This window comes from Aspergillus mulundensis, assembly GCF_003369625.1.
Source record: "Aspergillus mulundensis strain DSM 5745 chromosome Unknown scaffold_5, whole genome shotgun sequence".
NCBI lineage: Eukaryota > Fungi > Ascomycota > Eurotiomycetes > Eurotiales > Aspergillaceae > Aspergillus > Aspergillus mulundensis.
In genome coordinates, this window is record NW_020797893.1 from 818,131 (window position 1) to 833,045 (window position 14,915).

The window sequence follows — 14,915 nt, forward strand, 5'->3', positions numbered from 1 at the left end:
GGGGATAAAACTCAACTTTTTATATACTTGTTGGTTTTGGCATTAGGGCTATTCACTACTGAGTGTGTTCCATGCAAGTTTAAGGTGTGTAGACATGTCACACACCTAGGTCAATGGTATATGTACACATGCTTGTTAGGTTGATACATATCTGGAGGTGCGGGAACCGTTCTGGGTTACTATTCACTAATCTACTAATCTATCGTGAAAAGCAATGGTCATGAGGCACATAACCATTAGGTATCTCTATAATGCTACAAAAAGAAGCAAGTAACCCAATGACCCGGATATGCTCACATTACAAGACACTCGCGCTCGAGTCTGCGCCCTCTCCGTTCCCTAGACTTCTCTTTCCCCTTCTCTTTCTGCTTGTCAGAGAACCTCGACCGTCTAGGGCTCTTTCCTCTGATATCTACCTTATTAACATCAACAGTGAGACCCGGTGCGTCACTCTTGATCGTCTCATCGTAATCGTCATCGATGGCAAAGGAGTCACTGCCTAGCTTGTCCTTGCTCAGGCGGCCCGCAAAACGTGAAAACGTGGCACTGATCCTATTTTCACTGACCTGGCTTCCTGCGCGGCTTCCGGGGTTTGATCTTGTAGCTCTGGAGCCCCGTCTAGAGAATGAAAATGAACCCCGGTTTTCGTCCTCATCTTTTGGCACAAGTCTTGGCGACGTAGAAGGGACAGAGCGCAAGCCTAAGCCTGCAAAAGTGTCTCGATGATTGTCTGGAGATTCATCATTAGGCCCAGTCACGGCGTTCGCGGGATCTGCAATTGTGATCTCAAGGCTAGGGCGGTTGGACCTGTAGCCTGCACTGAGTCGGTTGGCCTGCAACCTGGGCGAGACATTGGCTGCCTCCGGATCCTGGTTCTCGATAGACCCCACGGAAGATGTGGATGTTCCGCTATTCGGAAAATTAGCTGCCTCTGCATCCTCATCAATTGGCAGAATTTGGTAGAAGAGTAGGTATGGCGATTCGCTCTTCAGGGCTTGCTCAATGTCCACTAGCGTCACTCTTTCCTTGGCCAGGTCGTCAAACCGCATCCAATACCTTGGAGTATCTGACGCGGACTGTTCCGAGCCATGAGAACTTGACGGAGGTGCTCCCGCACTGGTGCCTCGAACGATCGCTATGTAGTGCCCAGAATCGACGGAGTTTCCTCTGTGGCAGACTATGGCCTGCAGAGATAGCTTGAAGTTCACACGAATCGGGCCATCCTCCATGTTGTCATCCTGGATAAAGTGCGGTAGCCCGATTTCGGTCGGAATATCGACAAAGGTGTCGAGTCTGATGGCCTTCCCGTTTGGGAGCATGGAGTACCGTTTTAAACAGAGGCCTAAGATTGGTCGCTTTGATGAGAAATGGGCCGCGACCTGAGAGTCATTCATAGGAGAATTATCTGTATACCATGCTGTCGCTACATCAGCGCTCTTTCACTCAGCATAGTCACAGAGGGAAGGAAGGCTCACGGATTAAGCTAAAAAACTGCCAGGCAGGCATCATAACCTCTTTTCTATAAGAGCCATGACGGTGTTTGGTGATGTCATCGTCGTCCGAATCGGGGATATACTTCGGTTGGATGATGCTGCTCCGCCGATATCGAGTTCTATCTGGCAAAGGGTTCTCTGTTACCGTTGTGACCGGCGTCATCATGGGAGACAATGCTGTTGGTGAGGAAGAGGTGGGTGTGCTGATCTCTATTGCCTCAACGTGCGTGCTAGAGCCCTTGAGAAATGAATCCACCGATTTGGTCGACTTAACAGTGTTCTGGCGCTCAAGGTATCGTTTAACCTCAATTCTGTTATTGAAGTATGCCTCCAAGCATTCCTCCAGCGTCACTGTTTCCCCGTCGACAGGTTCTGGTATAGCGACCTCCAAAAGCCTCTCATTGACGAACCTATGGTCATCGTTCACATCTTCCTTTCCCGTGTGGTATATGTCCATCTTGAGTGTCAAGAGTGGCAACTCCAATTTCTCCGTAATGAACGTAAATGCCTCAGATGCATCTTGCTGGCGAAGATTAGCAGCATCTTCCCATCCACATTCAGCAAGTGCTTCCTGTAAATGTTTCGTCTTTGAAGAGTCCATGCAGTCAGCATTTCTCCTTCAATCAGGGTCCAGCATGCAGGTAATCTACATACAATATCCGTCGTTATAAGCTTTCCTGAACGTAGCATGTTGACCCAGAGTCTCAGGAGCACTGATAGTTTCCCACGAGGCTCATCGCTGAAGTTTTTGTACAGTATTCCTTCAAAGCAGTCAAGCCGAGCAAACATGGCGAAAAGTAGCGCATCCAGGTAGCAAGTAACGCCATTACGATTCTCGGCGCCAAGTAACTTCGTGCTTGGTGAATATCCTTTGATAATTCCTTCGATCGAGTCCTCGACTAATAGAAGGAGCTCAAAAGCTGCATCCACATCGCCCTGTGTATACTGCAGCGCATAAGTAAGATGTTGTTCGTTCAGTCCAGTGATGCCAAGGTGTGAAACTCGTCGTTCTAGGGTCTTGATCTGCTTCCTGTAAGCGAGAGTCCGTGCCGAGACTTGAGACCAGATGAACAAGCCGGGCGACTGGCTACTCAATAGTGCTCACCTTCTTCTGTTGATCGGCAGAATCGCTGATGCTAGTCTCCGATGTGAAGACACCGCGCAGGACAGGGCGGGGGACATCTGTCGACTTCAGAGAGGCGCATCATCAGTATGAGCGAAGCGCATTTCTCCAGTTGTAATGCTATCGTACCTCATTTTTCGCGTGCTTTGAATACCTGTTGTTCCGCTCACGCCTAGTCAAGAATCTGTGTATCCCGCTCATCTTCAAGGAGTTATGAGTTCGATGTTGAACGAGTTGAGGGATATGCGACTGAGAACGGACCGAGCCGACATGGAGAAAGTTGTATGCTGTAGACCTTGAACAGGCCACCAAATTCCGGTTGGATACGTAGCGGAGCTCCCATTCAGTAGTAAACGAATATATCAGGTGAGGGGTTCTTCTGGTAAATTGCGCCGGCGTTGGCAAAGAACTTCCGTATGGTAGGCACCAGCTGAGCTAGCCAAGTGACATCACAAGTTGACAATGAGATGAAGGAGGTAGAAGTCGATAGAAGAGGCAGGAGAAAGAAAAAAAGGGTCTATGGGTTGATGATGATAGACATAGATCTGATCGATCACGGCCCCACTGGAAAACAATCTGTTAAAAGGGATCTTGCAGGTTCGGAACCTGGCCAGAGGGTGTTCACTGCGCTAATAATGCTTTCCAACAATAACATGGCGGGGATGCGGAGCACAGCTCCGTACTGGGTGCCTGAGAGCAAGATATGAATGCCTAATTTTTTCAGGCAGCTATACCGCGACTGCACGTGACCATCTCCGAAATCATCTGGCCGAGAAACATTTTCGGGGCCTCTTACAGTCCCGAAGTTCGCAGCAACAACCATAACCCGTCTATTCCAATGGCTGCTAGTGAGCCGTCAAGATACCTGGCAAGGTCATTGCCCCGGGCTATTGTCCCTGCTGCCCGCTCCCAGGGCCTCTGCTGGCGGCGCCATGCTTCTGACCAAGCGGCCGCTAAACCGTCCGCCCTCAGCGATTTGGAGTCAGACGGTCTCCTGAAGGGTACAACTACGCCAGTTGAAGCCGCAAAATCATTTGACCCTGTTGCGCGGGCCAGAGCACGCAAAACCCAGCTCCCACGAAGTCGGTAAGTTACCCCGAGTGAACCGCAAACCACCCAGGCTCTTAAGACAACATCATGTCCTAATCACCCGCTCTAGGTATCAATTCCGATCGCCAAAATACGATCGCGGACCATTGCATCCTCACAGACCTCCTCCCCCCTCTGATCCCTCTTCTCGACTCTTCGTACCGGGCCCTTTCTCTCTTTCCAGAGTTGATCAGACCCACGAGTCAACCATCGCCTCCGATATCCTCACCCTCTGCTACGTTCACAACCCGCCAGGTTTCAAGCCTCCGCCAAAGGCGCCGCGTCTTCGCACATGGGACGATAGCTCCCCTTACCACAAGAATCGATCTCTTCGCGGTCCCCGTGGTGGTGACGTTCTCCGACTTCTCCGCAAGCCCATCACCTTCAACAACATCCCCAAGCTCGAGCGTATCACGATCCATAGTTACGTGAAGAACGCCGCGAAGGAGAACTCTGGGTGGCTCCATGTAGCCGGTATGGCGCTGCAGGCGATCTCCAACGTCAAGGTCACGACCTACCGGTCCAAAACCAGCGTTGCCAAATGGTACATCTCTCCCGGAAGAGATGCTGTGGCCGCCAAGGCCGAGCTCCATGGAGAAGATATGGAGCACTTCTTTGGAAAGCTGCTCGATATCGTGATGCCTCGCTTAAAGGATTGGCCCGGTGTCAAGGGTACTAGCGGTGACAGCAGCGGTAACATCACCTTTGGTCTGGAACCCGAGCAGGTTGCTCTGTTTCCCGAGATCGAGGTCAACTATGACATGTATGTCTCCTCAATCCCATTCCCTTCTTCCTAAATAAACCGAGTATTGACCGTGAACTTCGCGATTAGGTACCCGCCCCAGATGATCCCTGGTTGCCACATCACCCTCCACACTACCGCCAAAACCGACAAGGACGCCCGACTGCTCCTGAGTGCCATGGGAGTTCCATTCTACGGCAAGCTCGTTGACTAAATAATTGTTTATTGATCAAGACCGAGCGCATGCATTTAACATACATACCTACCACCAGCCATCATTTCACCCCTATATCTCTGGACCGACATGTAACGCATACTGCGACCATGGCTTCGAAGACCTGTATATTACTCTCTGTTTTAGTACTCTATCACACATGATTCTTTTTGTTTCTGGTAAGCACTTGGATTGCGGGTGGTGCACGAATACAATGTAAATCTCGAACAACCTTCTAGCATTATAAGAGGCCGAGTAGGCCATCTACAATGGAGTTTCGGTGCACAACATAGATAGCGGACAAAGCCCTGAGAACACAGCCAGCCTCTGGCGCGAACTCGATGGTTGCATAGTATATTAATGTCCAGGGGAGTGGTGGGTTATATATAACACCCAAATCTACCTAAATTAATGCCGGTAATTGAGTTTCAGTAACGGCTTCACATCGGTTCAGAAAAGAGAGGCAAAGAGTAAGACGACTATTAACCCAATCAATAAAGAGTACTCCAATTCTCCAAACTCAATGCTAGAAAATGCCCATTTGTTCATCCAATATCATAAAGAAGCTCAGCTCAGTGACGTAGCAAGGAAGGGCGACTTGAGTAACTCATCTGCGTTGGGTCGCTTCTCGTGGTCGAGCTGGAAAGTCATGTCCAAGAAAGCAACGGCATCCTTGCTGGCGTGTTCTGGGGCTGGAGGCCGAGCCTTGTTGCTCCCAATGGCAAAGATAGCCTGAAGCTGGCTACAGTCTGGGAAAGGGTGCGACCCAATGAACATCTCAATAACGAGACAACCCAAACTCCAGATATCAGCTTTTTTTGTATGGGCCGTCTGGCGGACTACCTCTGGCGCCATCCAATAAACGCTGCCTTGTAGCGAAGGTCGATGAATATGGCCCCCACCATTGCTTGCTCGAGATCCGAGCACAGTAGACGCTTCTACTCGTTTGGAGATACCGAAATCGGAAATTTTGATGCCACCTTTATTGTCAACGAGAACATTTGCGCCCTTGATGTCACGGTGAATGATATCCTTGCTGTGCAGGTAGGACAGACCCGCGAGTATTTGGCGCACAAAGTTCTTAATCAAAGGCTCTTGGAACGTGTTGTACTGCTTTAGCATTGTGGCAATAGAACCTCCTGGAACATACTCTAGGAAAATGTTCAGATACTGATCGTCGGCAGTAGTTCCCAGATATTGAACAATGTTTGGATGATGAAGACCTTGTAGTAGGTCAATCTCGTGCTTGAGCGCATCGACCATGCTGTTTTTACGCTTGTCGAATTCGGTACCCTTCGTTGCCGACGGGATTTCAACCTGCTTGACAGCCATAAGTTCGCCGGTTATCGAGTGTAGTGCCAGGAACACGCTGCCAAAAGAACCCTCGCCGATCAATGATCCCTTCATCCAGTTGACGAAATTGTTACCGGCTAAGAATTCAGCCAGCCCATCGTCATCTTCCTCCCCGTCTTCAGCCACAAGAACGCTTAGACGTTCATTGAAAGAGCCACCATCTGTTGCGGCAACACTTGCATTTTCATCCAGAAGGCTGTGACGCGAATTGTTGGGGTCATCGGACCCGCTATCGAAAGACACGTATGACTTGCGGTTCGGCTCAATGGGCGACTCCTCCTGGAGGGGGTGGAGGGAACTGGAAGCGATCGAATCCCTATACGATGTTGAAGGAAGACCAGGTCGTGTCGAAACAACAGAGAGTGGCCGTGCGGCTCGAGTGGGTGGGGCGCCGTTATTGAGCCAAGTGTCGGCGATGCTAGGGATAGGCGGTGCATCCCGCAAGCTGGAAGCATAACTGGTATTGCTGACGACGCTTAGCCGACTGGCCGCTCTGCTCAGCCGTTGAGATCTGCGGACAGACATGCGCATGGTCTTCTCAATATCCTCTCTCTGGTGGCCAGGGAAGTAAGATGAGATTTCATGAATAATCATCTCGCTAGGTGGTCGAGCACCGAAGAATGATCGCAGCTTGGAAACACGTTCGTTGACTTGAGGAGGCCGAATGTCGTGGTCACTTGGAGTCGTGTTATGACGCGAAGATACTGGTGACATTGGTTGCCTGATGTTATGCCATGATTCGCCCGTCAACTGCTGGATTTTCATTTGGTTCCGCATGTTTGAGCTGCTGAGGGCATTCATATGTGCCACCTGGCTTTCGTCCAGCGCGAGCTGGGATGCACGGTGAACCTCCTCAGCATCCGGTTCGCCAGCATGGATCTTACGGAGAATAAGCCGGCCTCGCTCCGACCTGTGAAAACCTTCGCATATCTCCATCAGCTCGTGGTCAGAGAGTCTCCGACAATTTGATGGATCGGCGTCCAGACCGTCAAGCACATAGAAACAATAATTGCGGTACTGATGCTCAGGAAGTTGCAATTTCTTCAGAACACAGAGGATAATCTCGTCCGGAGTTTTGCAATGCTTGATGTCCAGGACTTTCGTTTGACCACCGGTGTAAATCACTCTGATCACAGGAGAATTGCTCAGCAAAGAGCCCATTGTCATCCCGTCAAGGCTAGGATTTTGTCTCAGATGCATTGCAGTTCGCTCAGCTGGAGTGCTAGGGTTGCGTCCAGAACCTGAGCCACTGGAGAAATAGTCTTTCCGCCCGGAATCCATAGGGCTGGCAACATAACGATGTGGCCGTAACGGAGATCCTGGTCGTGAGGTAGGCCTGCCATAGCTATAATCGCCCGCCCTGGATGAACGTCCAGCACTAGATGTTTGCTGACGCGGGTTGTAAGAGCGGGAAGATTCAGACGAAGCTTGTTGATGAGCCGCTTCCAGAGCTGCTAATTGTCTCTGTAGGATATGAGTAAACGTGATCATTGGATATATAGGCACTGACGTACCAGATTCTTTTGCTTTCGGTTGACCACCGACTTGTTGCGGAGCTGCTTTATAGCCACAAAAATCCGTACCCGGTCACCGATCTTCTTAATACCCATTTCCTGTAGGATCTTCTGGTCGCATTCGATGAGATTATTGCCGTTAAAGTTATTTGCTGGGCACGGTTAGTCTCCATTAATCATGGTTTATATCAGTGACTGAAGGCCGCGTACCTTTGAATAACGGCTCATATTGCTGACAGTTGATACTATGGAGCCACCCAATGACTTGTTTCTCGTCCCAAGACCTAGAGGAATTAGCTAACCAAGATCTTGTCGACGCGCACCATCATGACTTTCGCACCTCACAGCATCCAGCCCGTCATCGACTTCCGAAAACTCCGACTTGGTTGGACTGGTGTACGCTGTCCCCGTTTGTGATTCCGAGAATGTTGCGGTCTTCTGCGGGGCCGTATGATAAGACGCAGTCGGCGTTTGCGACGATGGCAGCCCCATGGGCGGCACGTATGCTTTGGATGCTAGCATGGCGGATATATCATAAGGGTTTATAGCGCAATGTTCCTCAGATCACAACCAGAATAGCGACGATCGCAAATTATCCCTAGCGAAGGATATCGGTCCGAACTGGAAGAAAGAACGTGTTCGGTAGGCTTGAAGGGTCTCTAATGCATGACAAAGGGTATCTAGAGCCGCAGGAACAAGCTGTTAGCACTGTCGCAAAATAAAGACGGTTGGAATGACGAGAGTAAGCCGGAATCCCCCGCGTCAAAAACAACCAGGCAGCTTGAACCTGAGGAACGCGTACCAAAAAAAGAAGAGAATCAAAGTGGTTATAGGTAACGTGAACACAGAGACTCCGGATGGTTTGTCCAAGAGGTGTTGGTTCCCTTTGTCTTGCCTTGCGGTTGTCTAGTCTGAACTATGGGCCTGGGACTAGACTGACGATCGGCTCTATCGTTGAACAAACACGCCCATCGATCAGTGAGCTTCAGAAGGACGGAGAGAGGAACAAAGAACAACTCAAAGGAGAGAGAAGACGCTGAAGCGAAGAGGCAGCCGATCAACAGCTGAGAACGCCTTTGAGACTCTCAGCGGAGGGGGTTTTAGAGGAAAGGGAGGCCATGGTCTTATTTCTGGCTGTTCCTCTGTCTGTCTGTCCGCCCGATCTCCTCCACTGTTTCAGCTTTGGGCTAAGTGGGTCATGTGACTGTCTCAATCTGAGCGTTTTCGTTGGATCGGACTGGCAAAGATCTCGTCAGCAACTGGTCTCCATCAAGAGTGGCCCAAGCAACACAGGAGGGGCCTCCACGGAGTGTTTACTCTGTCAAAAGAAACCTGTCGCAACCGGCCCATACTGCCCAGCACGGGCGGGAAGTGATTTGTCAAGAGCCGAATCTGAAACAATAAGCTGTGGCGGCTGTCAGACTATCACCGCCTCTGCTATTCTTGGGTTGGGCCCCTTCTTGGAACCATGGACTGATAGCATATACATACGTTATGCCCCTTTCCAGCCAATATACTCTATACAGGCTGTCAACCGGCGCAGGTTTCACTGATTCCTGCTTCGATCCTCGTCGATTGCTGTATTGGCACCATTCGGTCGCGGCTGGTCTTCACGGAGCATCTTCTCATCGACGAGACAAAGAAGCCCGCACATCCAGTTTGATATGGAGAAATACGTTGGACATCACCGAGGTTTGATGGGTACTGGAGCAGTCAACACATTCCACTTCTCATAATCAGATATGCATGGTCAGGCGTAACAACCAAGCACTACGCGTCCTCGGGTTGTATTGCAGGGGAACTGCGGGCGGTATTAGTATCCCGCAGGCCCCATCAGCTCTTGATCAGATGAGATCATGGAGATTATATAACAGCATTGCGAACTACAGGATTACTGCCCCTGGTTGACTCCGCCTATCGTTCATAGTTGATGAAGGAGTCAAGCGCATATACTCCGTTCATATGGGAACAAATCGAGGCCGTCTTCGTCTTACCAGCCATAGCATGCGATTGTTACTTCGTTGAGCCTGAGGGTAAGGAGATGGCGTCAACAGTCGGCACTTGGCAATTCAACCCGATTCAGCAGTCTAAATTGGTCCGCGGTTGCGAGTCGCGAGCGGGATTAATGCTGTTATGGGCCTGGGGTGTAAGAGACATGGGGCTCATTTCGTTGTCCGCGAAATGTGGTCGAACCGAAGGACGAGTCAGGACTCAGTAGTGCATAGATTGAGTCAAAAGCTAACCAGGAAATATCAAGCACAAGACCAAAGCGCCGCAAGAAAGGGGGGTTTGTCGGAGAGAAAGAGAGCGCGGTAGGCGAAGTTCTCTCAATGCTTCTGTTCTTCTTCCTTTGAGAGCCGGTTTTGCTTCCCATACATGCATTTGGTTCTGCATACACAAGGCATGTATCTAACACCCTCGGGCCTGCATCTAATCAAGGTCCCCCTGTCTTGTTAGCCACGCTAAGCACCGTGGTCAAGGCTACTCGTTATCGGTACATGCGGGCCTCGGTTATATGCAGGCCAGAGACTATGAGCAATTCGTGGTGCGCAGAGGGTCTGATCATGATTCAAGGTAAGCAGCATCTCCGCACCAGTGGGTGCTGTACTCCAGCTGTATGCCGGTCAACACGAGAATAACTGGAGTCAGCGATCCAGGCTCTTATTTCTGTCCCCTCTTTGAAGACTTGAAATCAACCCTTCAGAGCCTTTTGGTATCTTCCAGATACGCCTAGCGAAAAGTCATATTTCATCATCCAATGGACAGTCGATTATCATTGCTTTCAACTCGATGCGATAGTAAGAATATTGGTGCCTCAGGCTCCTATGCATCTGTTTTCGGCGCTTACGTGACGCCCCCTCACCCCCCACAGCATTTTCCTTCCCCCGCGCCTGTCCACCGAAGACATACTCCAAAACCCCAAGGCTGTTCGCTATGGACGATGAGAGATCAAATTCGGGGAAAGTGAGGAAGAAGTCAACTACCGTCCATCGGAAATCGCTCTCCTGCGAATACTGTAACCGGTCCTTTGCCCGCCTCGAGCACCTTCAGCGCCACCTCCGCACCCGTTGAGTAACCCTGATTCTGCTCAGAAGAGCACTTTTCATTTGGCATATGTCCCGGCTAACTTGTCGGCCCAGATACAAAGGAGAAACCATTTTCATGCGACATATGCTCAAAGTCTTTCGCAAGGAGGTAAGTCCCCAGGTACACTGCACTTCAGCCCGCTCGCACTAATTATTCATCTTTTCTTCCTGAAAAGCGATCTACTTGTACGACATGAGCGCCTAGTCCATCCAGCCGAGGCAGCAGCGAATCGAGAAAACCGAAACCATACCAACCATGATGTCTCGCAAGCTTCAGCTTCAATAGTCCAACCTTCTCACCATGAGTCTCGAATGCTCGAGCTAGCCGATGCTATTCCGCTTCAGACCCAACCGGTTCCTGCTCCTCCCGAAGTCCAGGTGCAGCCCCCTCCTATCGTGGAGACCACCCATTTCAACCCATCATGGGGATATGATTTGAACCTTCTATCTCATGCTGCGAGTCACGTCGCTCTCGAGGGACAACAGGAAAGTCTAGAGAATTTTCGGAAGCCTTCGCAACCAATTGCGCCGCCCCCTCCACCGCCGCTCTCCCATGTACCAGAACGAGGAATTACTGATAATTATGGCGTTGAGCCTTCTATCCTGGATCTTACAGATCTAGGAGATCCGGTTCAGGACTTTACAGTGTTCTTGGAGAGCGTCGGTCTTTCTTCGGATTGGGACTCCGGTATCTTCTCTAGCGTAGAAGAGCCCTTGTTACCGACTAGCCTCCCAATGGATTCGAAGCCCGCAGTGCGTGAGAGCTCCAGGCTAGGGACGGACTTGATGAGTGACCCCAGGACTGCTGCGGATGAAGCCCCGTCGTTCTCTAATTTTGGATCTCGGCTGCCATCCCTGCAGCCGGAAGCCCACGATGTGGATGATCGTCTGGGTTTTGGCGATGAAGGTCCGCGGCCAGCTTGGGATATATCTAATGCGGATCGTCAGGTATTCGTCTCCAAATTGGAGGAGTTCGCCTACGTCCTCCCAAAGGGATTCGTGCCGCCGTCAAGACATGCTCTGTCCCGCTTCTTCGCTGGCTATATAAATGGGTTGAATGAGCACCTCCCTTTCATTCATGTTCCGACACTATCAATTGCGAAGTGTTCGCCGGAGCTTACTCTCGCATTGGCGGCCGCCGGCTCCCACTATCGTTTTGAGAATAATAGAGGGTTTGACCTCTTCCACGCTGCTAAAGCGATTCTTCTAGAGCGCTTGCAGAGGAGAGACAGTAAGCAGGTGCAGTTTCCTACTTGGAACTTCTTATCCCCTTCCTCTGGCTTTCACAACTCGCGTGGATCGTCCGCCACCTCAAACAGCCCATATCAATCCCACCAACATCAGCCATACGTCCTATATCCGGTTGATACTGCAAGTTTACCTCCTGAAGATTCATATGCACACATGGAGGTAATCAAGACTTTCTTGCTGCTTACAGTATTTGCTTCATGGGAGCGGCATCCTGAGCTGTTACGAGAGATTCTGTCTCTTCAAAGCACCTTGGCCAGACTTGTTCGGGAACATGGTCTCACCGAGTCAAGCATTGGCGTGGACCCAAACAACTGGGAAGAATGGGTTCGGCGAGAATGCAACAGGCGCACGAAGCTTATCGTTTACTGCTTCTTCAATCTCCACTCTATAATGTACAACATACCCCCCTTGATATTGAACGCCGAGCTCAAATTAAACATGCCCTGCTCGCACGATATCTGGAAAGCAAGCAACGCTGCTCAGTGGCGTCGTCTCCTTCGCACCCGGCATGGCTCGGAGGTTTCCTTCCAAGACGCTTTTACAAAATTGTTCTTCAAGTCGAACATCACAAACACCGCCCCTATCTCGCCTCTCGGGAATTATATTCTGATACATGCGCTCATCCAACAAATCTTCTTTGCTCGTCAACTTTGCCTCTCTGCTCCAAGTCTTCATGGTACGAGTCTTAGGCCAGACGATCTGAATGTCCTAGATAGTTCACTGGGCTCTTGGAAAGCGCTGTGGAAACGCACCCCTGAGTCGAGTATTGATCCGCAAAACCCGGCTGGTCCGATCGCGTTTACGTCCACCGCTCTTTTGGGACTTGCATACATTAGATTGCATGTCGACCTCGGCCCGTGCCGTCGCCTCGTGACTCAAGATCCGGTCCAGATTGCAAGGGCACTCAATGAATCACCACCTATCGCGCGAAGTCCGCGTCTTATCATGGCCCTTCTGCATTCTGCACATGCCCTTTCGATCCCTGTGCGCCTTGGCATCGATTTTGTTGCAAGGACTCACTCGTTCTTCTGGAGCATCCAGCACTCTCTATGCAGCCTGGAATGTGCCTTCCTTCTAAGTCGATGGCTGCTGTCTATACCAGCAACCCAAGCTGAGCAAAGGCTCTCGGAGCATGAGAGAAAACTGCTCTTATGGATCAAGAGTATGATGGACGAGACAGACATGGCTGTCGATCCGGCGGGAGCGCCTGAATATGATTTCATTGCCAACCCTTACAAAGCCAAGCAACTGAGTGTCGCCATTGTCCGGGTATGGGCGAGGACATTTAAGGGAAATACAAGCTGGGCCATAGTGGACCTGGTTGGGCAAAGCCTGGATGCCTATGCTGATCTATTGGATTCGCAGATCTAGTGGCTATACTGAAGCTCACTGGGAACATTATTGATGAACTTTGTGAGATTCCAAGCCTCTACTCATGGGTTATAAAAGGTAGTTGCATACTTTTAATCGGCAATGCTTGGTCTTGCCCGAGGGGTATAACCTATCACGACAATGTTTCAAGCATAAGAAAAGTTGCGTCACACATGGCATCTTATAAACAACTTGACTAATACCCTCATCTATTCGCCTTTTTATTCCTTCGTGTATATAGTTAGGTCTCTTTTCGCGCGGCGCGGGTCGGTGGTTATGACGGCTAGTTATGAGTTTCTCTTGCTATTTTCTCTTTTCTGATATAAGATTGATGAGGGATGACTTTCCTGTGTCACATTATTATTCCCTTTATCACGAGTCCTCGAATATATCCTTCTACTATATAACTTCAACATGATCTGCATTCTGTCGCAGCATTGATATCACTAAGCACCGAATGGCCTATGTGATTGATAAAATATAGGGTTACTTGTTACTTCGGTGCGTGTCAGGGCAACTCACGGCGTTCGCCCTTTCGCCCGCCTTGCTGCATTCGTTACACTAACAGGGACAAACCGCAGCGCAGACATGGACTTTTCGAGCTCCGTTACCTCCACGTCCATCTCGTCTGATTCAGGGGGTTGGTGTCCAGCGCCCGAGTTAGGTTTGAAATTGGAGTTAGGGCTAGACTGAGAAATGGACGTCTGGCGGTGTCGTAACCGGCCTTCTTTCGGTGATGAGGGCGTACTTGACAGACGACGTCGGTGGGATTGCATGGACCGGAGCATCGAAGTCTGCTTGTCGATGCCATCGTTGACGATGTAGAAGTTGTAGGTCTGGGGAGCTTTAATACATGTCTGCGATTCTGGAAAGGGCGTGATTTGTGAACCTAGGATGGGACGAAGTACCTTTGGGAACATATGCTTATCTATAAGGTGCATTCTGCGTTTCTGGGGCGTGGAGCATTTCCGCTCGCAGTCTTCGACGAAACATCCGTACTATGTTGTTGTCAATATATATTTAGGACTGGAGAGGGATGCTTGCATACTGTTTTCTCCCCGCGATCTCTCCTCGCAGCAACTAAAGAATCATGGTTCTCCTCTATGTGCAAGTTCAGGAATAGATTCGTGGGGAAATTTTTCCCACATTGGGTGCATCTGTTGACGTGGGCTTGATGGTAGTGGACTTCGTAGTCTTCGTAGGAAGCGAAAGAGAGGGTTTCTCTGTGCGGTGGGAGAGAGCAGCGCATCACTTCTTCAGTAGTGAGATTTGTTGAGGGCTGTGAGAGATGAGTCTTGGACGGAATTGGCGCGGAGTCTGATGATGATATCGAGTCTGGGGATGAGGATCTTGACCGACATTCTGGAGACGGGTCAATAGACGTGGATCTTGAACGTTTGGCCATTTCTGCAGGGGGCTTGCAGGTGGTGAATGGTAGACAATATTATTGCGTAAGTTTGATGATTTGATGGCCAGTGTCCCGCATGGTTTGTCAACCCAAAGGATTTAGGTCTTGAAGATATCTGCCACCATCCCCTGCTACTGGTAAGTGAAATGACTTTTGTTCATTCACAGTTTCCTGATACTGCAATATCAGCTAGTCAAAATACCCTATACTCTCATGCAAGACCCAAGCCTCAGCAGATGTACTGAAAGATGATACTCTAGCAAGTCCCCAG

The 14,915-nt window shown here is 50.1% G+C and overlaps 4 protein-coding genes across 4 annotated transcripts; 2 read left to right on the plus strand and 2 right to left on the minus strand.

Moving 5' to 3' along the window:
* Positions 1-293: 293 nt before the first annotated feature.
* On the minus strand, positions 294-2,183 carry DSM5745_05621 (ubiquitin C-terminal hydrolase family protein; the record flags this gene model as incomplete). Its single annotated transcript, XM_026747637.1, has 3 exons — positions 294-1,417; positions 1,476-2,079; positions 2,148-2,183. The coding sequence occupies 3 exons, from the start codon at positions 2,181-2,183 to the stop codon at positions 294-296; spliced, it is 1,764 nt and encodes a 587-aa protein (XP_026603469.1).
* A 1,271-nt stretch (positions 2,184-3,454) lies between these two features.
* Positions 3,455-4,661, plus strand: DSM5745_05622 (mitochondrial 54S ribosomal protein uL5m; the record flags this gene model as incomplete). Its single annotated transcript, XM_026747638.1, has 3 exons — positions 3,455-3,702; positions 3,776-4,468; positions 4,538-4,661. 3 exons carry the CDS (start codon positions 3,455-3,457, stop codon positions 4,659-4,661), a joined length of 1,065 nt encoding a protein of 354 aa, XP_026603470.1.
* A 567-nt stretch (positions 4,662-5,228) lies between these two features.
* DSM5745_05623 (STE11 family mitogen-activated protein kinase kinase kinase) lies at positions 5,229-8,020 on the minus strand (the record flags this gene model as incomplete). Its single annotated transcript, XM_026747639.1, has 4 exons — positions 5,229-7,478; positions 7,529-7,680; positions 7,739-7,812; positions 7,869-8,020. The coding sequence occupies 4 exons, from the start codon at positions 8,018-8,020 to the stop codon at positions 5,229-5,231; spliced, it is 2,628 nt and encodes an 875-aa protein (XP_026603471.1).
* Positions 8,021-10,926: 2,906 nt separating this feature from the next.
* DSM5745_05624 (uncharacterized protein) lies at positions 10,927-13,236 on the plus strand (the record flags this gene model as incomplete). Its single annotated transcript, XM_026747640.1, has 1 exon — positions 10,927-13,236. The coding sequence occupies one exon, from the start codon at positions 10,927-10,929 to the stop codon at positions 13,234-13,236; it is 2,310 nt and encodes a 769-aa protein (XP_026603472.1).
* Between the last annotated feature and the right edge of the window lie 1,679 nt (positions 13,237-14,915).